This window comes from Astatotilapia calliptera, chromosome 9, assembly GCF_964374335.1.
Source record: "Astatotilapia calliptera chromosome 9, fAstCal68.1, whole genome shotgun sequence".
Taxonomy (NCBI): Eukaryota; Metazoa; Chordata; class Actinopteri; order Cichliformes; family Cichlidae; genus Astatotilapia; species Astatotilapia calliptera.
Genome location: NC_137430.1, coordinates 25,370,210 through 25,397,666, shown reverse-complemented (window position 1 = coordinate 25,397,666; position 27,457 = coordinate 25,370,210). Strand labels below are relative to the sequence as shown.

General features: G+C 43.0%; 1 protein-coding gene across 1 annotated transcript in view; it reads left to right on the top strand.

The window, feature by feature from the left end:
* The first annotated feature begins 1,557 nt into the window (after positions 1 to 1,557).
* The window catches only part of gpr158a (G protein-coupled receptor 158a), a 97,059-nt gene continuing 71,159 nt past the window's right edge, over positions 1,558 to 27,457 (top strand). The window contains exons 1-2 of the mRNA XM_026180083.2: positions 1,558 to 2,820; positions 26,200 to 26,305. Coding sequence (XP_026035868.2) covers positions 1,943 to 2,820; positions 26,200 to 26,305 — 984 coding nt within the window. The 5' untranslated portion in view covers positions 1,558 to 1,942. The remainder of the gene's footprint in view (positions 2,821 to 26,199; positions 26,306 to 27,457) is intronic.

The following is a 27,457-nucleotide window of genomic DNA, read 5'->3' as shown; positions in this document are numbered from 1 at the left end:
TTTACATTTTAGGTCAGGAAAAGACTGAGAGGAACAGACTGAGGAACACACAAAGGAAATTGTCCAAATATAGAGTTTTTAGAGCTTGGGGACATTTTATTGCCCCCCAAAAGTTAAACACAGTTATCTTGTGGTCAGTTTTTGTACCTACAATTCAGTCGTATCTCCTAAACTCATCAAATGTAGGTAAACACAAAATTATTGCTTTAAAAGTGCGGTAAGGATAGATTCACTGTGTGTGTGTGTTTGTGTGTGTCTGTGCGTGCCTGTCTAAATATTAACAATGAGTGACACAGACTGGCTTTTTATGTAAATTAAACCCAAACATACCAGCTGTATTTTAGAGGAACCAGTTGGAATCTTAGAACAAAAGAGTGACAAAATGTTGGAAAAGTCAGAACTTTTCTACCTGCTCTTACTTCCCTGCACAACAGTGCAGTTTTGGACCAAAAGGCATGATAAAGAGGGCATGGATTTTTTTTAGACCATAAACAAAGTTCAGAAACAAAGTAAATCCAAAAACTGAAGATCACACAGTTGGAAACCTAACAGCTGAGCATGACGGATGCATGTTGTGCCCCATACTGAAGGGAAGACAGGACTATTTATACACAAAGGGCTCCTTGGAAAGATTACTGCAGGCATATAAACAACAATGAAACCAATCAGAAAACACACAATCATATATTAGATGAAAACAACTCAAAAAAGAAAGTCTTAAGCCAACACAAGCATCATCACAAGGTTTAAGTGAGCAGCACGTTGTTGTTGTGGTTAAACTGAGATTGGAGGCTTGGCTTTAATTTCTATTGTAGAAAAACCTTTAGCCAAAACATGAGAACCTCTCATCCAAATGACTTCAGATTTGGTGGTGCACTTATTCATCTATCCAACAATACACCAGCATATTTTTAAATGTGAAGGTCAGGTGAATTGTTGTGGAAGCAGGTGAAAATCAGAGAAACGCAGATAAATTCTTAGTCAGAAGCATTTCAGCTTTCAGATTTGAAGATAGCAGAAATTTAGAAAGAAAAGATGAATCCAGTCTGCACCTTGCTCCAAAAGTTTACAATCATGAATCAAATCGTATTTAATAAAGCTTTCCCCTCACTGATGATAGAAAAAAAATCTTAGTCTCCGAAAATTGATCTAAAATTAAGTGCTTGATTGTGATAAATCGGCTGAGGGTGACTTTGTCTGTTTCAGCGTCGGACAGCTCCTTCAGTGCTTCATCGGTTTCAGCGCCGGACAGCTCCTTCACCGCTCCACCAAACACCGCTCCGAGATTGACAGAAGAAGCGGCCACACGCGGATCAATGGCGCTCCTGGAGCCCCTATGAGACGACGAAGACGACGGGCTTTGAAAGCGCACGGATCCTGATGTTGCTTCTTCGTGGCTTTTATAGGCCTGCTTAATGCTTGCTGTGGTCGGAAGAGGGCGGAGTGCGTTTGCCATCCAAGTGAGAAGCTCCTCGACTCGGTGCCTCCTAAAAAAAGCATATAAATATAATAATAACCGCCCCTTACCCCTCCCTCCTCCTCGTTTTGATTCAGTCTGTGTAGCCTACACGCAGAAGGAGAACGTCCGCGGCACAGCAAAGCCAACACAGTCTTGTCTACAGTGTGTGAAAGAGAGGGAGAGAGAGAGGTGGGGGGGAAACAGCTGCAAGCGGATACTCAACATCAACAAGCTGTATGAGGCATCTGTGAGGAAGGAGAAGGCATTTGACGAGGGAAGGGGTTCCTGGCGGGTTTCCCTCTTTTTGTGATTTCAAGAACAGAGGCGTGGAGCTCAGAAGAATATCCTACAAGTGGTGAAGCGATGGTTTAGCGGGGCAATTTGATAGGTTCTCTGTGTTTTTTCTACAGCACACTCGCCCGACGACACTGTTAATTCCGAGCAGCAATCCCCCAAACATCTGTGGTCGCTCTCTTGAGGGAGATGGCTGTTTTCCGGCTGTCGCTGCTGCTGCAAGTTGGATTTGTGATCGGATCAAACCATAAATACGCGGAATGGTCAGGGCACGGGGAGGATAACGGGGCACGGGAGGCGATTCACGGCGCTCAGACGCACCGCTGGCAGCTGGCGCATCTCCGTGCGCCTCATCACGCTGCCGGGGAGACGGCGGAGCTGCCGCAGAAGACAGACGAGCTTCTACCCAGGGTCGTCACGGCTTTTTTACACACCGGGGACTCGACCACCTTAAAGCATGCCAACTGCTCGCGAAAGTACGAGCTCACCTCTCTGCGGGGAAGGTCACACGCTACCCCGCATTACTCCATGAGCAGCGTGCTGGATACGGTGCTGCACGCCACAAACTTCCTCAACATGATCCTGCAAGCCAACAGGTCCAGGGAGCACAACCTCCGGCGAGACATTGAGTGGTACCACGCGTTAGTCAGGAGTATACTGGAGGGAGACGCCAAGATTCACCGGGCGGTTGTTACTTTTAGCGGGGATTCATCCTTCCCGGGGCCCTCGGTGCTTCTTCAAGCCACCAGGGCCGGCGGTGAAATAGTACTCCAAGACCTCTCCAGCATGGCCCACCGACATCTGCACAACCGCACGGCAGAGACAGAGTGGTACCACGAAATAAAAGACAGGAAGAACCCCAATTTCCATAAAAGAGCGCTGAGCCAAGATTTCAGATCGGTGGACAATTCAGTGAAAAGAGGAGAGAGTTTTATTCCGGACAAGACGCACGTCAGATGGTCTGCGCCCTACTTGGAGTGTGAGAATGGGAATTTTGTTCCCCGTTGGCTTTTGACCTTATCTGCTGCCTTCTATGGCCTGAAATCCAACCTGGCTCCTGAATTCAGGTAAGCACAGAGGGTCCAAACCTGCGCTATGATGTGGAGGAACACAATATATGCAACACAAAGTCTAAAAGTGATTCATATCTATCTATCTATCTATCTATCTATCTATCTATCTATCTATCTATATATATATATATATATATATATATATATATATATATATATATATATATATATATATATATATATATATATATATATATATATATATAAAACCACATTTCCAAAGCCTAACACAAATGTGCAGCGCCTTCACTTTTTCAGCAGAACAATATATTTATGTAACAATGACTTTTTTTGTCAACCTAAAGGTGTGCTCAGGTGAGCTTACCCTCCACTACATCTCCAAACCTGGATAAAGCTTTATAAGGTGATCATACCTGCCTTACAGCTTCCCACTAGCCTCCTCTTGTTACATGAGGGTGGGGGGGGGGGGGGGGGGGGGTTTCTTCTCTCCTCCAGTCTGACAAGACGGCGGGATGCTAAAAATAACCCAGGGTGTTACTGGATGTAACAGTGGTGGAAACCTCTGGCTGCAGGCCCTAATTCATTTTTCAAACTCACAGGGGATGCACTCAGGAAATGCCTTGTGCCCTTTCTTTTACCTTCTTCAAGAGAGGAGGCTGTTAAATCTGCAATGAGTTCCGTAAGAAAAACAAGCTCAGCAGCAGCAGCAGATGAGGATATTTGGTTGAATTTCTCCAAACCATAAAACCTCCTCGGCTGCAGCTCGATGCTATAATGAGCCATGTTTTATTCCAGCAATAGTGACATGCACTGAAAGAGTCAAGTGTTAAAGCTCCATAGGATCCCGACTAACATCTCCTCAATGAATATTTAATCCAGATCACTAGTTGTGTTTGTACTGCCTTCAATGAATCTTTCATTGATACACTCTAGTTGCTCACAGGCTGGCACGGATTGCAAATGAGCAAAAACCTTCAGTGATTATACTGTAATAGGCTATCAGCTACCTGGTGTTATCCCACACTAAATCCTCTCAGAGCAGCTTCACAGCAAAGCTCAGACTCCCACTAAAGCAACCTGAAGTCAAACCTGTCTGACACACCAACTCTAGTTTATTAGTGAAACCAGACTTTTTGTTTGGAGATTTTTTGTCCCCAAAGGATCTGAGTTACAGACATTTTTATTAAACCAGTTCAGCTGAAGCCTTCTCCATAACCCACTGCAGGCGATGTATAGGTATTTGTATTGTGTGAAATCCCTGAAAAGCTGTCTGTAAAGAACAGTAAAGAAACAGGAGAGTACAATCTATACCATAATTTACAGTTAAGTGTTTTACCAATCAGAATTTTTACATTTTAGTGCTTTTCTTGGTTCTTGGAGCATTAAAATCTTCTAAATATCTCCTCATACTCTTAAAGTAGACATGAAACACTACATGTATAAAGGCTAATTTACACGCCATTTGTTAACTACACCCTAACTGATGATTAAAAATCAGAGTGTCGGACTTCAGCTTGTCTGTCTGGTGCACCAGACTCAAACAGGCTCTCCCCCACACAGTCCTCATTTAGAAAATGCTCTAAAAACCCTAAAATTATGGCCAGTAGCTGGATTTTCCCATTTCAGTGCAGCTAGCAAAACAGCGAAGAACCACTTAATGCTAAAGAGACTGAAAGTGAACAGTATATCGTATTTGTTTTTATTATTTTAATTATTATTGTTATTTATTTATTTTTTACAAAACCCCATTGCTACAGTCAGTTGCAGTCCAAAAGTGGCCTCCTTAGGCTGCTTTTTAGTTTTTGTGTCCTTATTTTCCACTGAGGTATCAGACTTGTTTCAGACATTAATATAAGTTAAATATAAATATTCAAATAAAAAGTAAAGTCTCCCTAAAAAAAAAGAGTAAAAATAAGAAAAACTAAGGAGCTTTAAATATTCCAAAGTTAAAGCACATAGGTTTGTGCTATTAAAGAACGGATTTAGTCTATTGGTTAATTCCACAGTTTTCAACTGCAGCGCTGTTTGTTGGTCTTAAACCAATGATGGACTTCATGCCACTCCAGACTGCCCTCATGTTGGTCTGCTGGATTTTCCACTCCAGTTTTCTCCTGTAGTTGTCCATGCCTTCTTGATGGATTTCTTTAGGATACTTTAAGCTTCTCTCTCCTCCATACTGCCAGCTCTGAAGGTCCTCGTTTTCTTTTTAAGGAGTGCTTTGATGTCCTTTGTTACACATGATTTGTTGTTGTTCCTTTGGAATTATGGAGTCGGTGCAGAAATTTATGTAGACTGATCAATTTTACGCTCCCATCAATGTCCTCTCACTACGACTCACAGAGGACTGGCCAACCATTCCCCTCAGAGTGGCCTGGCAGGGCCACAAAAGCATCCTATGACCATATACTCACCATCCGTGGGGTCAGAGGCTGCTTCTTGACTAGAGGGACACAGTAGAGGGTTAGGTAAATCAGGTTGCGATCTGAGCTACCAAGCAGGATGAAGTGGGAGGAATAGTATTAGTCCTTAACATTTGCATAAGATCTGTTGTTCTTTCATCTCTCCTCTCCTGCTCTGAACATAAATATGTGAGAATATTCACCTCTCATCCGAGAAGCTTCTCGGATGAGAGGTGAAACGTCTTCAAGTAACTTAAAGAAGTCCAGACGCTTTTCTTTGCAAGCTCCTTTGACTACGATGACCTGGATGACTGGGAACCTTCACAGACATGAGAATAGTCTTCTCTCAAAAATGCATGTTGCTTTTCTGATTGATACCAAGCCATATTAAATCAAGCCACATAAGCAGTTTTAATCAATTGTGTACTTTCAGCTGCATTCAGTGAGGTTCAGATGAATTTTGCAGACCCAGGCTAGTGGTTTCAACCTTTATGATTAGTCCGGTTCATTGGCTTCTTGCAGTGGCTTTGTATACACTGTGTAAAAGTGTTGAACTACCCCATTACTAATGAAGTCAATACTCACCAAATCTCATCTTTTTGCCATGAGAGGATCTCAAAGATTGCATCAAATGTGTGCTGATTCAACCTGAAATATAACAGGACACATGGAGATGAGATGAATAGTCCTAGGAGAAATATTGCAGTAGAACTTTTGAACCTCTCACTACCCTTTCTGTCTGGTTTCCTTCTCTCTCTCCTGTTGACCCAAATGTTAGAAAGAAATTAAAATTGTTAAGAAAGGACATGCTGTTCTCATTAATCACTGGCATGGTCTTGAAAAACTTGACAGTCAGCTTGGTTCATGTGTACCACTTGGCTTTGAAATACATATTTTGCACAGTCAAGCTCAGTGTTGGTCAAGTTACTTGAAAAAAGTAATCAGCAACTAATTACTGATTACTTCCCCAAAAAGTAATCCCGTTACTTTACTGATTACTTATTTTCAAAAGTAATTAATTACTTAGTTACTTAGTTACTTTTTAAAAACACGATTTACAACATGAATAGGTGATAAATAGATCTTTCAGCCCAATTCTACTTTTTCTGCATAATCCATCATACAAAATGTAATCAAATGGAAAAGTCTTTTTTTAAAACTTGTTTTATTAGTTTTAATCTTTTAACTTTATGCATCAAGCAAAAATTTAATTATATGCAACATTCACTGACTGGAAGAAATTAGTTTAACATTTAAACCTATTTTCTGCACATTCCAGCACAAAAAATAAAATATTTTTTTGTGTTTACACTCAGTCTTTCAAATAAATGCAAGTAAAACACAGAAGAAAATAAATAAAATCAAAGACTAGCGGTCCTTTTGCTCTATTTTCACCTGTACAGCAGGAGTGGGGTAGGCGGAGGTTTACCCTGGTCAGTTGAAGAATCTGCGAGTTTCTCTGTGAATTTCACATTACTCGGTGCTTGCTCGGAAGTTTAGGGGTTTTCTTCCCACGCAGTGAACAACGGACGCCAATGTTTTTGTCACTTTTTACAGAATCAAACTCAAAGTAAGGTCAGTACTTCCACGCTTTAAACGCTGCATGCTCATACTCTCTCCCGCACTCCATATATTATCCATTGTTGATCTGCACACAGCTGTTGCCACGATGTCACACTCGCTTACGTCATTATCATGAGACACTCTCGCAAGAAAATCACGGTTTTAGTAACGCAGTGACGCAGCGTGCTTACGGGAAAGTAACAGTAATCTAATTACCCTCTTTGCAATAGTAATCCCTTACTTTACTCGTTACTCAAAAAAGTAATCGGATTACAGTAACGCGTTACAAGTAACGCGAGATGAACGCGTTACTGCCCATCTCTGGTCAAGCTCTTCTTTTTTTCCACATTGTCGTGCCCTTTTTCCAGGTTTGTATCTTTCCTCTGACGCTTGTATCAGAGTAGCAGGCGGCTCACCCTGCATCCTCCCAGCGCCTCAGCAGCCTGCCAGATAAGAAACAGGAGAGGAAGGGAAGTGCTGGCTAATATAGCTGCCTCAGACATCAGTTCTCCTCCGCTTCCCCTCCAGATGAATACACAATCAATACAACAATGAATTAATAATGAAAGATGTAGAACAACAACCCTGCACGGGCTGTCTTTATTTCCAGCCTCAGTCACTTCCTCTTTAGGGTGATGATGTTGCAAGCAGCAAGGTGACTCGTTTGGACTTTTTCGTGGCTCTGGCATATGGAAATTAACACAAACCGAGACTACCCCCCCCCCCCACGTCGCCCCTTTTGCTTGTTGAACGTGCAGGTGCTAAACAACTTATGTGACTTGTCGAAGCAGAAGTGTGCGGACGTTCGTTTGCGATAGATCGACCTGTTGTTTCTGCGAAGGTGCAAGAAATCGCACCTCTCGCACTTCGTCTCTTTCCTTTCCAGTCTGTCTCTTCAGCTGCGCTCAAGGCACAGGGGAGACAGCTTAGCCCGCACAGAGAGGATTGGCTGTTTCCAAGTGTGCAGTGTGTATCTGTGTGTGTGAGCATGTGAATGCCATTGGTGGAGGTTCAGACATTCTTCAGGATGACACTTTGTAGTCCTAATTGGCAGATCACTCTAACTTCAGATAGAAACTCATGACAGCAGAGGCACAAATAAAGAAAAAAGTGTTAGAACAAACAAAAGAAAGTAAGGGAAGGAAAGTGAGGCAGGCGCATTACTTCAAGCTCACCTTTCACAACACAGACCTTAATTGCTTTGAGGCTGGAGCTCAGGCAGTTTCACCGGCAGCAGCAGGAATAAGCAAGATTAAATGAAGCTTAAAAGCAAAACTAAATGGTGAAAAGTATGCATTTTCAGCTTATCTCTCAAAAAGGCCAAATAAGTTCTAACTATGTGCAGGATCCTCTACGTTTTTGCTTTGCCTCTCATTTTACTATTAATGCAGCTCTGTCTGGACAGCCCGAGTGCTTTGTGATACCCAGCATGTAACAGAGTGGGAGGCCTGGAGCTCCAGGAGGAGCCAGCAGCATCTGCTTCCATGGACTCCATCCAGAAACAAATAGGAAGAAAATCCCACAATTCCCGAGGCTAAATGCAATAATGTTTGATGCTAAACTGAGATGAAAGGTGGTAGGAGTAAAAAAAAAAAGTGCATCCAAGAGGTAAATTAGATTTTCAGCTAAGCATACCAGCAAGGAGAAAACTAAACTGTACACACAGAAGGAAGCTTTTAAACCTGATGAGCAAAAACGAGTCCGACCTTGTAGATTTTCCATTGAGTGCGACCTGGAGGAAGCAGGGGTTAAATATCCCCGAGGCGCTGCTTCTCTTACTGCTGACGTCAGTGGGACTCCGCTGCTCAGTAAGGTGGCCTGTCAAAGCCTTCAGCCAGTAAATGTCAACATTAAGGAAAATCGAGCTACTCAGGTATTAAAGAGTGCTGTTTGGTAGGATTTGTTTTTTGCTAATAACTATGTAAGGTTATCTTTAATGACCTGGTCTAACAGAGTAAGGACTGAGTGCTGTGCTGCGTTTGGAGAATTTATAAAGATTTGGACTGTTGTTAGATTCCATAAATTGACAAAAATACAGGAAGATATTACAGAAGATAACTTATAATAAACATGACAATTACAATGACAACATAACCCTCAGCGAAGACGACAAATAGAAGGAAATTCAGCTTTAGGATAGGTGATATGTAATACACAGAAGTGCTGCAGCTGGTCCTTTGGTGTATCTCTCCAATATTGCCATGGAAGAATCGCTCCAGTTTCATCTTGTCTGTCAGGAACATGTTCATGTTTGTACAATTTGGTACATATTTTTACATAGAAAAGAAAGGTACCCAGAACTGAGTAGTTCATTCAGTAAATCTGTTCTGTAGCTCAAATGCTTTATGATCATTTATCATCATTTATTCATAATCGCTAACATACCTCCGTCTTACTTTGGTTTGTTCATTGGAAGAAGGGTTTTAAAGGGGCAGTCCACTGCAAAATTCATCAAACTATTCCTGCATTGGTTATGAATCTAGATTGCTTTGGTGTGATTTGCACAGTTATGGAGATATAGGAGAATTACATGGCATTGGTGGTAGTCGATTAACCAACAATACATTTAGAAAAACTCAGCAGCAATGTCTCTTTCCAAAAATTATGACTTGGTTAGTTAAAAAAAGGTGAATGTGGACACTAGAAAAAATAGTTCCTATATTCAGCCTGCAATATATTTATAAAGTATCCGGTCGTGATTTATGGAAAGAGACGCTGCAGCTGTATTTTGTTGTTGTTGCTTTGAGCACCACAAGGCAAGAGTCATTTACTTCCATTATATTCAAGAGAAGGTAGACATCTCTACAGCAAATATATTTCCAAAACTGGGAACTCACACCAAAACAATCTAGATGGATAAACAGCGCTACAAGCCAGAGGGAGAAAAAAATACACAGAAATTGGATTTTGGGGTGAACTTTTCCTTTAATGACACGAGCGTACCGACTATAAGAGAAAGTGCCAGCACTCTGAAGAAGAAGCAGTCTTTATTCACTTTCTGTCACAGCCACTTCCCCGCAGGCGCTGTGTCTTTTTTGATGACCAGAGACAGGACTCAATAAAATAACCCAGGTTGCACTGAAATAATGGTAGACAAGCAGCATCGTGCCCGGCGGCTCGACTCACATTTTCTACGTGTCCTGTTAGCTTAATGCATTTCCATCACGTAAGGGACATTTTTCCTTGAGAAAGCTGCACGGGTTCCTGCATTGTGATGGTTCCACGGCATAATGCACAAATTGTGCCCTCCTAAAAGGACAGCACCGTGTTCTTGTCGAGACCCGGAGTAGGAGATATGTGCATGCAAGTTCATGCAGGCTTGCAACTCCTTTGGCTACACTGCTAAAGGATGACTTTTAAGCTTTTGTGTTTTCATCTCTTTTGCATTAACTTTGGTTTAAGGGAATGTTTTGCTTCAGTTCCAGACAGTATGTGAATACTTCCATCGTTCAAAGTTGCACTTTGTTACATGTAGCACAGGTCTGCTCAAGATGTGTTTTGTAAAAATACTCAAAATATTTACCTACATTAGGTGAGGGTGCCACGTGGATAGAGCATGCAGAAGGCAGTGTACAGCATGCCCACCGATTAAGTCATTGGACTTTAACCTCCACAGAATAATCAAACACTGATTTTTTTTATTTTTTTTGCTAGGGAACTGGGAGGTTAAATATCACTTAATTTACAAGAACCAGTTTCAGCTTCATAAGATAAGATAAGATAGAACTTTATTAATCCCTCGGGTGGGTTCCTCTGGGAAATTCGATTTCCAAAAAGCACAGCACCGACAGAAGTTCAGAGTTACAGAATATTATATATATATATATACACACACACACACACACATACACACACATATATAAATACAGAGACAAATATAAATAAAATATACGAAGGGGATAAATATAATAAATAGGAATAAAAATAAAAAATACAAGTGAATTGCACATTTCAAGTATTGAGGTCTATTGCACCATTGACTATTTACAAAAAGTATTGCACAAGGTATTGTACAGTGAGGTGAAGAGGCACTACAGTTTAGTTGTTCCCCCCTCCTTTGTCCTCCTGTTTCCCCTCCCTCTCCCCTCCAGAGAGGAGTTAAACAGTTTGATGGTGTGTGGGACAAAGGAGTTTTTAAGTCTGTTAGTTCTTGTCTTGGGGAGAAGCAACCTGTCACTGAACAGACTCTTCTGGTTGTTAATGGCCATGTGCAGAGGATGCCCAGCATTGTTCATAATGTCATAACAAGCATCCGACAATGCGTATAGATGTGATGTACAGTATTTATTAACCATTACCAGTGCTTTATCAATAAACCTTGCAACTGTACAATAACTGTCCAGATAACTGTCTATAAAGCAGTTTTAAAACAATCAGTAAACTTTTAAACTATTGATCACTAGCTTCTTAGCTAAGAAGCTCTTAGCTTCTTAGCTTCTTAGCTAGTGATCTAAATAGTGAAGGGATAGTGTCTACACATCTGAAACAAGGTGCTTTATGAATTTATGGTACCTTCCAATTGGCTTGTATTTACCATGAGAAGGGTAGATATTGGAACCCCAATTCTTGTGTCTTGAGTTTGACCTTGAATTTTTTGGCAACAGTTAGCTGTGCTAAGCTATCAAATCATGGATAAGCCTCTCTACAGAGGCATTAGGCAGCGAAGAGCATAAATGAGATCTTCTAGAACGTGAATAGAAAGTGAATAACGTTCTGCAACTTCAACTCACTACGGGCAAATAACTGCTGATGATGAGAAGTGGGCAGTACCTAAGATAAACTTTTCACAACTTTAAGGTGAGTAACTGAAGCAAATGCCAGTGCGAGAGAACAATAATGTTCATTGACATATTACTTGGTAGAACAAATGTGAGAGGATCACATAGGCAACCACAGCCTGGAATGGCACCATCAACTTCAAAGCAGCGTGTGATAAGGAAATCGTTTCTAGTGTGTACACAGCTTAATGGGTCATTTTAGCATTTTAGTAAGTGGTTGATAGGCAACGTGATGACATCATACCCATGTGCCAAATGTAATTGCTCAGCTTCTGATTGTGGAGGAGCTTGTAGTAAACATTTGAAATTTTAACCCTGCACAATGAAAAGAAGAGACTTAAATATATTAAATATGTTTTTTTTATTCTTTACCAGTGTTGGGTAAGTTACTTTTAAAAAGTAACTTAGTTACATTACTAGTTACTTCTCTCAAAAGTAACTCAGTTACTTCAAGTTACTCGTTACTTTCAAAGTAACTAGTTACTAGGGAAAGTAACTTTGGTTTTACTCAGAATTCTCTTGTTAATGTGTTTCTTTCATAACTTTGCCAGTCTTCTAGCTTGCTTACTTGCCACAAGTGCACTGTGCCACCTACCAATAGAAAGGAAAAGATAATGTTCATATTTCCACGAGAGAAATTCCACGCCTGGACCGTCATTGACTGCTGCCATGATTCTAGCCTACGTCACAGAGTCATGTGCGCCTTTTACATCCAACACAAAAACTGCAGTCGTGGTGCTTTCGATTGTACTCAGAACTCAGAAATTCTGCCTTCTGAATAGGAAGATGTAGGCAACACCAGACTGCAGATGAGCTGCATAAAGGGCTGGACTGGGACAGAAAATTGGCCCGGGCATTTTGACTAGAGACTGGCCCACCATTATAGGAAAAATCATAAAGCCTTTGAATGAAAATAAACACTGTTGTGACAGTGATGTACACTGTTTTGATGGTATATATGCATCAATCTATCAATTGTTTGTTGTAAGATTCAGATAATTATTTTTTAAAAGCTAGACATTTTAAATAAGAATAAGAAAGAAAAGTATTTCTTTGTGCCCCCCTTTCCCTGTTAATGCCCTACCTGCCCCCCTGGAAACACTTTGCTAGACCCGCCCCTGCACAGTTACCAGCTGTCAGCTACCTAAAAACGGATCCTGGGGTTATTTGTCTCTCAGAAACAGTTCATAACTTCCCTTCAACTCATTCATGTCACCTAAAAGGTAAACCTGTTTCTCCATCACCTGTTCAGCTCTGATGATCCAGTAAGGACATCTCCTGGTTTCATCTTCATGTTTCCCTCTCACCAGATAACCAAACCATATCATGACCAGCAGCTTTACAGCTGTGGCTCCAGCAAACATCAGCTGATACTAGAAATTAATATTAAATAAATTCTAACAACAGCTGATCAAGCTTAAAAGTGCTGCTGTTGTTTAGCGCGACATCCGCTGGTTTCCTCTTTCTGGCGCAAAGTGAGTGATAAACAAACAAGAGAGCCGATCAGCTGATCATTGATCAGTTTCATGATTGAAGTAGAAACGGGAGAGGGAGGGAGAGAATGAAAGAAGAAGAGGCAGCTGTGCAGCAAAGACACAGGAAAACTCCAGCTTTGTGTCTTTTTCATTGTAGCTGATTTACGGGACAAACTGTTCCTTTTCACCTCAATAAGAAACACGTAATATTTTCTCTGAATACCAGGCGGGACGGTTGGCAACTCTAATAACTTATGAACAAAATAAAGTTCAACATCATTAACTTCATAGCACCACCCAGCTGTATAGAAACTCCGTCATGCTAGCTTGCACGCAGTACGGAAAAAGTCAGAATAACGAAAATAAACTCCACCTAAACTTGGTTTATATCTGACCCAAAGAGACTGCAGGTCATAACTTCTTACCTGAAGTTCAGTTCACACTTGGACCGGCGGCCGCCTCGGGTCTCTTTTCCTTCTGCGTCCCTTTTCCTTCATCCACCTGCTGGCCTCCACCACTTGCTAATGTTACTGAATCTGTGGAAGCTCCGCGATAGCCACCACACGAAGTAACGAGTAACGACCCTATCTAAATCCCAGTAACGACTAACGCGTTCCTGATTTTGGCATAATAACTAGTTACCGTGCTCGTTACCACAATAATAACGTAGTTACTGTAACGCGTTACTTAATAACGCGTTAGTCCCAACACTGTTCTTTACACACTTAGTTAAAAAATGTTAGCTAGCAGTTAAAAATGTTCAAACAAAGAAATTTTAGTATTTGAAAGAATAGGAGTGAAAAAATAAGAGGATGTTGGAAACTGAGAAATTAGCTGTAACTGTAAACTGAAGACTTAAGCAGGGGTGTCGAACTCCAGGCCTCGAGGGCGGGTGTCCTGCAGTTTTTGGATCTCACCCTGGGTCAGCACACCTGAATCAAATGATTAGTTCATTACCAGGACTCTTGAGAACTTCAAGACATGTTGAGGAGGTAATTTAGTCATTTAAATCAGCTGTGTTGTATCAAGGTTACATCTAAAACCTGCAGGACACCGGCCCTCGAGGCCTGGAGTTCGACACCTGTGATTTTAGGTATCGCAGTGCTTATATGCAATGAACACTTACACCAGACAGCTGTTAAGTATAAGTAACATTTCACATTTGGTAGTCTATCAATTTCCCATTGTTTTAACATAACTAAACATTTTTTTAAAGTAGGTTTGTTTTAGGTCTGTGTAAGGCCCTAAACTAGCTAAAGTTGTTATATATTGCAGCATCCTGTCCTGTGACTAAACAGGCTAATCAGTTTCAGAGTCTATTTTCTGCTTTGAGACCTATAGCTCAAAGCGTATGAAATTCAGTGTTCACTGATGAATACATCTAAGACTGACTTGTAACAAAGAGGACACAAGCAGGCCTTCAATGCAAGCATCTTTTGATGAATATCCTTTTGTGAATATAAGCTATTATGCAGATATATCTACAGTCAGCTTCTTAATGTTTGTGCAGCTAACATTAGCTCAGAAAGAGTCAGTCAGAAAGACTCCTGCTGGTGGGATGCTCCTCTCTTTGCTGGCCTGGCCTTTAGACCCACAAAGAATGGAGGATGAAAGGAGAAAGCACTCTGTTTCCTTGGGCACCTCTATCTCTTGCTCTCTGTGATAATCCTGTCTTTATGCCCGAGGGCCTTGATGGCCACCATGATGGCTCTGCCACATGCTCCTCGCTGCTGCTCTCAATTACGACCCAGTCTTTGTGCAGCACATACCCAGTCAACACCACCGTTTCCAACATTTTCTTCTTTCTTTTTTCCCCCCAAAAGCCATTTTATACACCATATGTCCTCTTTGACTGGGAAGCTAAAGGTTGCCTGGGGAGTTGGGAGCAGAAGGGGAAAAAAAGAGAAGCCGACTGCAGACTATTTTCCTCTTTGTGCAGACTCACTTTTCAAATGCAAAACCTAAGCAAATGTTATTACTTCAGTTGCCACTGAAACTAACGGTTTCATGACTCCTCCATCACTAACAAATCGGCGTATTCTTGTGCGTCTGCTGTGTTTCAGTGCGACATTTCCAATCCTTATTATATAACAGAGAATTGCATGTAATTTCTCACACGAAACAACCAGCAGTGCAGGAGAAAGCAGCGAGGTCAGTTTGCCCCAAGGCAGGACCAGAGCAGCAGTTATTAATAACAGAGGTACAGGCAAAGAGAGCATTGCACTCACCTGGTGTCCACTGGGAACCGGGAATAGTAAACCGCCTCTTATACACCTGGAGAACATGCCAGAGCAGCAGTATTTGTGTATGCGTGTACATTATTATTTTTTATTGCTATTTTGATAACATGAATATATTTTTTTATTTTGTTTTTTTGGGACAAACAACTAGTCTATTCATGCACAGGGAAACACCAGTGCAACACATCCCCAAGTTTTAGCTGCTTGTTTTGACCCTGGAGCTTTTACTTACTATGCTAAATAAGTGATAACACTCTAGCATGGATTACCAGATGGACAAAGACTGCTGTAGGCCTGCTGAGCCTCCACAATGTTTCATACTGTGTGTCAGTTGCGGTAATTTGATTTGTTTGGAATCCCGGCATTAAATGAAACCATCAAGGCTCGAAGATGGCCTTGGCATTATCACTTGTCATGTTTACCAATGACAGTTTACGTGGCCAAATAAATAGATAACAACAAATAGATAATTCCCTAAATAAATTTGATTTATCTACATGATGGACTTTAGTTTGACTTAGTTTAGCTTACCCCACTAACTACAAGGATATGCACCTGTCTTGCTTTATGACAGGTGGGGTGACCTTCTGTCCCCGAGTACCCTGAATCTGTTTAGTGGAAGAAAATGGAGGGAGGGATAGTTAATTTCTTATTTAGCATAGTAAGTTCATTTCTCAATATTAGGCTAAAAAAGATTTGGTTGTTGTGATACAATATTAGATACCATGTTCTAAGGATGGTTTTATTAATGTGTAGTAATATTCCCTCCTGTTTATTTTTGATATTTCTTTGATTTTTTTTTTTCATTTCATGTTGTATTGTTTCAAATAAGTGTGTGTGTGTGTGTGTGTGTGTGTGTGTGTGTGTGTGTGTGTGTGTGTGTGTGTGTGTGTGTGTGTGTGTGTGTGTGTGTGCTGAAGAACTCTTGTGTTCGAGGACTCAGATGCAGGAAACTGGGACACAATGGGAATCTTTCATCCAAAACGGGCAGCGCTCTCACAGTGAAGAAGTCAGTGAAGCGACTATTTCCAGCCAGGGACTTAAAAAAGTCCAGAAACAAGCAAAGGTCATACATGAGGAAGAGATTTAACATGAGAAAGGGGGAACTGAAGGGTAGCTAATGTTGTACATACTGGGTTTCTATCCACTCAAAGTCAGCCAACCAAAAATTAAGAATTGCCTGGCTCTGTTTGAATTGTCCAGTTTTTCACTCATATGGCGTTTGGACTAACTAGGGAACAAGTGCAGACAGCTGATGATACATTTGCTCCAGATATCTGTCACCAAAACAATAGCAGAACATCTGCATCATACTTGGGGCCAGGGATAACTCAGGATTGCTATGTCTGAATGATTGCACAGTGCAATTGAAACTTATCTCCCCACAGCATTTAAATAAAAATGATAAGAACTGCATCTGCACACAAAAGCATAATAGAACCTGCGTGGTACGTGTGATGATTTTGTAGTGCACTACAGTGGAAGTTTACAGATGAGATTTTGAGCACCACTATAAAATGGTGTGGGCATGATATAGGGCACTATATGGTGAACAGGTGGACAGTTTAAACACACAGATGGAAATAATAAGACTGTAAGCCGGTTACAGTCCTGTGATAAAGCTGCTAGTTCTGCCTGTCTTTTCTTCTGCTATGACATTCAGAAATATCCACAGTTTTTTTTAACGCTTATGGATCAGTAAATTTTGCCTTTCCTTTGGTACCTGCTGCTTCTCCCACTTTCAGTTTGTCACAGGTGCAGTTTTTTTTTTATTGCTTTCTGTCATTAGTTTTTTGTCTTTTTGTTAAATTACATAAACCATGAACTCTGTCTTTTATTCTCCCCAAAAAGTGATATGTCAACATTGACGGCATCTTCTGCCACCTGCTGTTTTGTGTATTGTTTAGTTACAGCAAGACATGGTTCAACCAAGGTGTTACTATGGAAACCACACTTTTGCCTGGTCTCAAAACTGAGCAGTATGGGACAAGGTGTTTGTATGAGTTCCAGCTCATGTGAGCACAGAGTATGCTAACTGCCATCTAGGACTAGGTTGCTAATGTATGAAGCCATAACTAATTTTACATTAGTCATCAATCTAAACTACATAGAGATCTGTAACCTTTATAATATATCGTATTATTTAATTAGTTTAGTCTGTTACTCTTACTGTGTTGGAGCAACTGTAACCCACATATTTTCCTTAAGGATTATTCAAGTATTCTGATTCTGATCATTAGTGGTTGGTGCAACTCTACTGTATGATATGATGGAAACCACAGAATCGTACCAAATATCTAATCAACAACTCTTTTACATACAGGTTTGTCATCAGTCAAAATGCCTTATTATTAACGTTAAATTACAAAAACAAGTTGAATAAGATGTGAAGAGGGTTGTTCATTTAAAAACAGGCTGCAGATAACAGTGTTCTCCAGACCATGACACTTTAACAAAGTGGCACCAGGGGCGAAATGCATTAACAAATCATTGGGCACTAATTAAAGCCTTAATAGCCAATGATCAGCTGAAACTTTCATCATCTACACCCTGAAACAGATCTCAGTCATGAATCACCAATCAGCCACAACACTAAAATAGATGAGGTGAATAGCTTTGCTAGCATAGCTCCTGCCAGTTAAAATTTAAAGCCAAATTCTGACGTGTAGACAGCTGAGGTTTAGAGCATACCCAAAAGGTCTTGTGGGGTATCTTTGCTATAAAGTGATTATAGCTTAGGAGGTAGAGCAGGTCATACACTAACTGAAAGGTTTGTGGCTCGACCCCGAGCTGCTCCAGTCTGCATGTTAGATAGAAGAAGAAAAAACAACACCGTAGAAAACAGTGCTTGTATGAATGGGTGAATATGGATAGGATTGGATAAGGTTTGTAGAGTAGAAAACCCCTATATAAGAACCAGTCCATTTACCAAGTGGAACCAGACACAGCATTGGTGTTGCGCTGATACACATCAGAAATAAGCTTGTAAAATAAGATAATGACATTTTAAAATGTTAAAGATACAAAAATGAACTACATGTGCACTCTACAGCAAATGATAAATAAATCAGTGTTTATATGAAATCAGATATAATTTGTTGTTATGTGTTTTTATGCATGCACAATATATATCAAAACAAAGACGCAATGGCGGAAACTACGGTTGTCACAATTCATCTGGCTAAGCTTGGTTCCCAACGTTTATGTAGATTTTACTGACTAATATTAACTCCTTAAGCATTGACGCAGACTGCGTGCATTTTCCTGATGGAAGAGGCGTACTGCCGCACTTCAAATATTCTTCAGGAATGGTTAGAGGACCATGACAAAGATTTGAAGAGGTTAACTTCTCAGACCACCACACCATACAACTTTCAGGGCTTAAAAACATCTACTGTGAAGGTTAGGTGCCTGATACTACAGAAGAAATTCAGAGGTGTTGTTGGTGATTTCATTGATGGTGTCATAGTTATTTTGGCAGAATTAGGGGGATTTCTATTAGGCAAGTTGTCTTAATTGTCCCTCTGTTGTCCTGCTGGGAGACTTCAATGCTCACGTGGGTAACGACAGCGAGACCCGGAGGGGCGTGATTGGGAGGAACGGCCTCCCTGATCTGAACCCGAGCGGTGCTTTGTTATTGGACTTCTGTGCTAATCACAGTTTGGCCATAACGAACACCCTGTTCGAACATAAGAGTGTCCATAAGTGCACGTGGCACCAGGACGCTCTAGGCCATAGGTCGATGATCGATTTTGTAATCGCATCACCAGACCTGCGACCATATGTTCTGGACACTCGGGTAAAGAGAGGGGCTGAGCTGTCAACTGATCACCACCTGGTGGTGAGTTGGATCAGGTGGCGGGGGAGGACGCTGGACAGACCTGGTGCACCTAAACGCGTAGTGAGGGTGTGCTGGGAACGTCTAGCAGAGGCCCCAGTCCGCGAGATCTTCAACGCACACCTCCGGCAGAGCTTCAACAGCATTCCGAGGGAGACTGGGGACATTGAGTCCGAATGGACCATGTACAGCGTCTCCATTGCCGAAGCTGCTGCATTGAGCTGCGGCCGCAAGGTGGTTGGCGCCTGCTGTGGTGGTAATCCCCGAACCAAATGGTGGACACCAGAGGTGAAGGGAGCCACCAGGCTGAAGAAGGAGTCCTATTGGGCTTGGTTAGCCTGTGGGACTCCGGAGGCAGCCGACAGGTATCGACAGGCCAAGCGGAATGCAGCTCGGGCAGTGGCTGAAGCAAAAACTCGGGTGTGGGAGGAGTTCGGAGAGGCCATGGAAAAAGACTTTCGGACTGCCTCGAAGAGATTCTGGCAAACCGTCAGGCGTCTCAGGAGGGGAAAGCGGTGCTCTACCTGCACTGTGTATAGTGCTGGCGGAGCGCTGCTGACGTCGACTGAGAAAATTGTCAGGCGGTGGAAGGAATACTTCGAGGACCTCCTTAATCCCATTGACACGTCTTCCGAGGAGGAAGCAGAGTCTGGGGATGAGGGGAATGACCCGCCAATTTCCGGGAGCGAGGTCACTGAGGCAGTTAAACAACTCCTTGGTGGCAGAGCCCCTGGTGTTGATGAGGTCCGCCCCGAGTTCCTGAAGGCTCTGGACGTTGTAGGGCTGTCCTGGTTGACACGCCTCTGCAATGTTGCGTGGAGATCAGGGGCAGTACCTGTGGACTGGCAGACCGGGGTGGTGGTCCCCATCTTTAAGAAGGGGGACCGGAGGGTGTGTTCCAACTACAGGGGGATCACACTCCTCAGCCTCCCTGGGAAAGTCTATGCCAGGGTGCTGGAAAGGAGAGTTCGTCCACTAGTTGAACCTCGGATACAGGAGGAACAATGCGGTTTTTGTCCTGGTCGTGGAACACTGGACCACCTCTTTATCCTCTCGAGGATACTTGAGGGTGCATGGGAGTTTGCCCAACCAGTCTAAATGTGTTTTGTGGACTTGGAGAAGGCATTCGACCGTGTCCCTCGGGGTGTCCTGTGGGAGGTGTTGCGGGAGTATGGGGTGTCTGGCCCATTGCTACGGGCCATTCGATCCCTATACAACCGCTGTAAGAGCTTGGTTCGCATTGCCGGCAATAAGTCGGACTCGTTCCCATTCCTGGTGGGTGATGGGCTCCGCCAGGGCTGCCCTTTGTCTCCGGTTCTGTTCATAATTTTTATGGACAGGATTTCTAGGCGCAGCCAAGTGGCGGAGGGCTTTCGCTTTGGTGGCCTCAGAATCTCATCTCTGATTTTTGCGGATGATGTGGTTCTGTTGGCTTCATCGGGTGATGGCCTCCAGCTCGCACTGGAACGGTTCGCAGCCGAGTGTGAAGCAGCGGGAATGAGGATCAGCACCTCCAAATCTGAGGCCATGGTTCTCAGCCGGAAAAGGGTGGAGTGCCCACTCCGGTCAGGGATGAGTTCCTGCCCCAAGTGGAGGAGTTCAAGTATCTCGGGGTCTTGTTCGCGAGTGATGGGAGAAGGGAGCCGGAGATCGACAGACGGATTGGGGCTGCAGCTGCAGGAATGCAGACGCTGCACTGGTCCGTCGTGGTGCAGAGGGAGCCGAGTGTAAAAGCGAAGCTCTCAATTTACCGGTCAATCTACGTCCCTACCCTCACCTATGGCCACGAGCTGTGGGTAGTGACCGAAAGAACGAGATCGCGGATACAAGCGGCAGAAATCAGCTTCCTCCGAAGGGTGGCTGGCCTCTCCCTTAGAGATAGGGTGAGAAGTTCGGCCATCCGGGAGGGGTGCAGAGTAGAGCCGCTGCTGCTCCACATCGAAAGGAGCCAGCTGAGGTGGTTCGGCCATCTGACAAGGATGCCCTCTGGGCGCCTCCTGGGTGAGGTGTTCCAGGCATGTCCCACCGGGAGGAGGCCCCGGGGCAGACCCAGGACACGCTGGAGAGATTATATCTCTCGGCTGGCCTGGGAACGCCTTGGTGTTCCCCCGGATAAGCTGGAGGAGGTGGCTGGGGAGAGGGAGGTCTGGGCCTCTTTGCTTAGGCTGCTGCCCCCGCGACCCGGCCTCGGATAAAGCGGATGAAGATGGATGGATGGATGGAAGTTGTCTTAATTCTCTGATGAACTCTGGGCTTGACTGTGGCTCAGGAGGAAGATTGAGGCATTTACTAATCAGAAAGTTAGTGGTTGAACATTGGCTCCTCTAATGTGGATGTTCTTGATCTTGCAAATGAGCCAAGTTTTGGCTGATTGTGCACCACTCAATTTTTGTAACCTCTGACGTTTTGCTGTAGGTAAAGTAAAGCTGGAGTTCATGGTGTGATGATGTCACCTTTAGTGTACAAAGCCCGTAGTATAATGTTATAATAATGGCCCGCCGGTATAACGGGACCCTGTTTAGGCAATATACTAAATACTAAAAGTGGTTTGGCATAAAAAAGAGACTTGAGCATGAATGTGTATTAATAGACAAATGAGGCTTGCATTAAGAATGTCACGGTTCGGGTCAGTGGCCGTGTGAGGCTCCTCGGGCCCCCCAACCGACGTGGCATGAGGCTGGACGGGCTCCTCGGGCCCCCCAGCCGACGTGGCATGAGGCTGGACGAGCTCCTCGGGCCCCCCAGCCGGCGACACAGGAGGCCGGACGGGCTCCTCGGGCCCCCCAGCCGGCGAAACAGGAGGCTGGACGGGCTCCTCGGGCCCCCCAGCGAAAACAGCCACAGAACCAGTGGGCACCGGGGCCCCTGGCACACAAAAAACAAAACCAGCAGGCTCGCGGGCCTCTGGCACACGTGAAACAAAACCAGTAGGCACAGGGGCCTCTGGCACACATGAAACAAGACCAGTAGGCACATGGGCCTCTGGCACACATGAAACAAAACCAGTAGGCACATGGGCCTCTGGCACACATAAGGAGGGCCGCAGCTGCGCAGAGCACTGACCCTGCTCAGGCAGTGACAGCCCGGTGCAGTTCACAGCTGGCATCTCGGCCTCCAGGGGTCCAGAGTAAGCTGAGGGCTGTAACCCAGCCTCTGGGGAAGCCCCGGAGCGAGTAACGGTCACTAATGTTGCCAGCTTTTGAGGAACAGGTCCGTTGTGAAACATTTCTTCTCCCTGCTCAGAAACAGCGGTGGAAAAACAGTGTGAAAATTGTGACAGCCATTAACTGAACTATGGGTTGTAGCGATGCTAGCGGTGGTGATGGCTGAGTGGCTAACTGGAGCGGCGGCAGAACAGGTAATTGTGCCCTTAGCGAGGCTAACGGTTGAGCTACAGACTGGGAAGCTTGTGGCTGGACACAGAACTGAGCTGGAGAATGGCGATAAAGTCCTGGCTCAGAAGGAGCGGCAGAGACACAGTCCGTCAGTTTTGCAGAGGGTTTGTAGACGCCCACTTGGGAAGGATCTGTTACCACGAAGGTAGGTAAGCAACCCATACTGTCTCCCATCCCGCTCTGAATAGCCCCAGAAAACAAAGTCCCGGAATCTGGGGAAGCCAAAGCGTCCCGCTCACTCACCGTATCGGGCTGTTCGAAAGTGAATGCAGACGGGGGGTGAAGTCCAAGATCCAAAAGGAGAAACTCCCGCTCCCACGGACAAAGCGAGCCTAGAAGCCATGGGAGACCGGTCACAAGACGCTGTAGCCGCCTCTCTATAGCGCGCTGGGACTTGCCACCCGGGTTTTCCAGCCACAGGTCGATGAGCTCCTGTGTGGCATCGATGAGATTCTCCCGTAGCTCCTTAGACGGATTAAGCGCTGCTGGGTCCATCTTGTGGTCGCGTCGTACTGTCACGGTTCGGGTCAGTGGCCGTGTGAGGAGTGGAAAGGAGGACTCAAATGCATTACTTATTTAGACGTGAGGGCGATTTATTAACAATACCAAACATAAAGTGGAGATGGCAAAACAGAACTAAGGATGAACTAAACTGGGAGAAACTACACCAAGGAGTAGCAAACCTGAACATGAAGGGAGAACAGCAGGGAGAGCACGCAGGGGATTTCACAGAGTATGAACACAGACGACGCGACGAGGAACAGAGGAAAACACACACTATAAGTACACAGAGAGACACTGGGAAATCACACACAGGTGGGGGACACAGCTGGACCTGATTAACCTGACGAGACAGGGGAACACTAACACCAGGGACCAATAGAGGGAGCACAACCCCAGAACCCAGTATCTAAAATCCCAAAACACAAACCATCCCAAAACAGCCACGAATAATAATGAAAGTAATAACAATAAAGAACACAAACACAAAGTCACTGAGTCATGGCCGCAGGACCATGACAAAGAAACCACTTTGACACTTTTGTAGCACTTTTCTACATCATTCGAGCAATTGATCAAACCATCCCATCGTTTCAGGAGAAAGGCAAAACAGACTTTTTTGGAAAAAAAAATGTTGTATATGATGTTGTGTCAGTATAAAAAAGATACAAATTACATATTTTAATTGCCTAAGGTCAGATTACGGGTTAGGGTTAGTATTTCGATGACAATGAGAACTTAGACTTAGGTGATTAATGCGGTGGTATATGATGTATATCCATACTAGTTCAGGGTCAGGGTCAATAGTTTAAAATCTAATTTTCCTTTAAACGCAAAACACAAATCCTGGAAACTGGGAGACCAAAGTTTCCTGTTAATCCTATAACAAAATAAACCCAGTGTGAATGTCAGTGTTCAAACGGGCATCAAAGGAGTTAAAGGTCAGTGCAAAGTCGGCCGCTGATTTATTTGCAGGGAAGCAGCTGCAGGTTTTGCCTGATTAAATAGATAACAGCGCTGATTCGCCCGCTCACTTCAGAGCAGGGTTTGTGTTTATATTCATCCTGATCAAATAACAAAGTGTATATTTGGTGATTTTGTTCGAAAGCTACACGGCAACACTCGGGTTTTTTTCCTCTTGTGTCGGCTGGCGTTTATGTAAAATGTTGTGTGTGAGAAACTTGAAGGCTCTGAATGCTGGATCAGAGAAATACCTTTTTTCATATGTGCACATTATCTTGGTGTCATGACACTCGTCCTACTGAGCTATAACTCTCCAGAGCATGTCTTCCATAAAGTTTAAAGTCGGTATAGATTTTCTAACAACACTTGCCTCGGGCTGTGCTCCATTTTTAAGTCTACCAAGAGAGAAAGCCTGTAAGTGGGCTGAGGTCGCTGAGAGACAGTTTAGAGTTTCTTGTGGATTTGAAGTATTTTGTCAAGCTTGTTTAGTTTTTTTTCCTTGTATAGTTACGCATATAGTATACAGCATTATGTAACTGTCTGTTGGCTTGTCCTGTGAGCTGCACTTGTGAAAGGGACATATGCCACACCAGTGAAAAGATTTGTCAGAATCAAAGGGGCTGACCTTCAAAATCACATACAGTGACCTTCTCTTCACAGAGCTTCAGAAAGCTAAGTAAGTCTAAATCCTCAACAGCTCCATTAGAAGGTCCTGCCTGGCTCAGCTGGTCGAAACGGAACAAAGAGTCCAGCCTCTTGCAGAGTGTCTCGTTGTGATGTAGTGCACGGCTAATTGCATCTCTGTCAGACTGATTTCTTTCTTAGGAAGAAGAGATGAGACATGAGGCAGACAAATGTCTGTTTTTGCTTTATAACATGTTAGAACCTATTAAAATTTCAGTTAAGATTCCAAGTACAGGTTTGTGCAATTACATGTTGAGGATTTTAAGGTAGTGTAACTCAGCGGTCCCCAACCCACGGGCCACGGACCGGTACCGGCTCAGTGGCCGCGAGAGTTAATCCTCGCGTGTGAAATTTATGGTTTTCAGGGTTTTTATCGTTTTTTAGCGTTATTCTTTAGAATCCTTATCGTTAACTCAGTTTCCCTGGGTCTTTTCCCCTGTGTTATGAATAAATCTTCCTTTTTTTTGGTACTGGTACTGGTTTTATTTTGTTGCATCTATCCGCAACACCTTAAAAGCCGGTCCATGAAAATATTGTCAAACATAAACTGGTCCGTGGCGCTAAAAAGGTCGGGGACCGCTGTTGTAACTTTACTGTACTTTTAAGTGAAATTTGTAGATCAGACAATAACATACAGCTCATAATGTACTTGCTTTATCTACCTTCCTCAGTTCAACTCTTTTAATTTGAAAAGCTTCTATTTAGAAAACCATCCAAAAAAATCCCGTCTGACACAAATCAATCAATCACTCAATCAATAAATCAACAAAAGGGTAAATGACTTTCTTCAACAGCGGGTTTTAGTTGGCTTTACTACACTTTGTTTACTCCGTGGTCTTTTTGTTGTTTTCGGGTTTTGATTTCCTTGCAAATATAATTGAGTTTAGACTTGAGGTTTTATTGTTGTTCCAAATGTTTCAAGTTTTGATTTTTGTGTTTGTTGAATGTTTCGGTTCTTGTTTTGATTTCTTTATTCTAGCAGATTACAAGCTTTATTTTTTGTGTCCATTTTTGAGTATTTGCTTCCTGTTGTTTCTTGTGTTTTTTTGTAATGCCAAGTTTCAGTTTTACATCCTGTGTTTTGGTTCATTTCATTGTTTCTTTTAGTAGTTCCCTCAGTGATTCTTTGTTTTCTTTCTGTTACTTTCTGATTTATTTGAAGATTGAGTTTTCTGTCATGTCCTTTGTTAGTTATACCACGTGTGTTCTACTGTCCAATCAAACCTGTGTGTATAAATAGTCCCGTCGTCACAGGGAAGCGTCTGTTGTGCTTCCTTTTTTGCACTTGATCTTTTTTCATGTGTGTTGGTTTTCACATTGATGTCGTGAACTTTTTCTGCCTGAACTAATGGCCTTGTTTTGCATTCAAACCTCCACACTCAACTTTTCTGATATACAATATGCTTAAGAAAGAATGATACAATTTCAAAGTGCTTCAATTCCACAGCTGTTCACCATAACAATCAAATCGTGAAATGTTAGAAAATCATGTAAAGCTCTAGTTGAGTCCAAGAATAAAAACATGGAGGTAGAAATGACCCTAATAGATCTCTTTTAATGTCCTTCCATCTTGCAGGGGAGTGGTTCGAGTGGACATTAATCTACAGGATGTTGATATCGACCAGTGCTCCACTGATGGCTGGTTTGCTGGAACCCATCGATGCAACCTGACCACTATGGAGGTGAGTGTGCCAAGCATAGGGGCTAGATTGATTTGCTCAGTTAAACTGAACTGTAATCCACACCTACTGTGTCACATCTACACAAGGCTCCAAATGGAAAACCAGTAAATCTGTATGTCTTGTGACAAATGTGGGGATCCGATTCACCTTAAATGATACTGCTAACAATATAACCACTAAACTGAAGTGTACAGTGGATACAAAGCATCACTTGATGTTTATCTATGCGAATATATCCCACAGCGTGCCAAGGCTGCAGGGAAGATTTATGTTTTTGTCACACATGAAGCTTTGTCAAAGGCAGCTGCAGCTCGTCTCAGCTATTACCTCTGTCAAGGTTGCGTTGTCATGAAATATGATGTGTTTGTCTGACACTGAATGCACAGCTTTGCGTGAAACTAGGTAGACAGAGATGAGCCAAGTCATTTTGTAGTCATTAGCCAACTGATAAAGTACACAGACCCTATTGGTTCAAATCTTGAGGGTTTCCTTCCAGGGTCAAGAAATATATTTAACTCTAAGTATAGGTGCCTGGAATTGAGACGGAGGGTTATACTCATGTTCAGCATTGGCAGAGTAGCTCTGGTCATTTTTAAAATGAAAAACGTCTTGTCTCAAGGCCTACTTGGAAAAGATGATAAAATTCTCAGTACTGTTATTTTTAAGAGAATGTCAGACATTCACATTCACCATTTTGAAAACTATTATCATTAAACACTGAAGTTAGGTTTTGGGTCAGATAGTCATATTACTTGGCTTGTTTTGGACAACTTTTTGATCTTTAGTTTCTAATTTCACCACGTTCTTCAAGTTAGCTTGAGTAGCTCTGCATCAGTGTGAGCACGTTTATAAAAGCACAACGTCGTGTTTAGAGAAAACCAAACATCTTATGCTAGTCAAGCATGGTGGTGGAGGGATGGGCTGGTTTTGCAGACATGTGAACTGGGCACTTATTCTGGAGTTAAATATGAGACCATCCGTCCAACAGCTGAAAGTGGGTCATGCAACAGAACATTGGTTACCTATTTAAACTTAGGTTATTGCTGGTAAAAATGGTTCAATAACCTAGTGGATGACCAGTTCAAAATGAGAAAAGTATGAAAATAAAAGTGCAAAAGTAAAGATTTAAAGTTTCACTAATTAAATAATTAA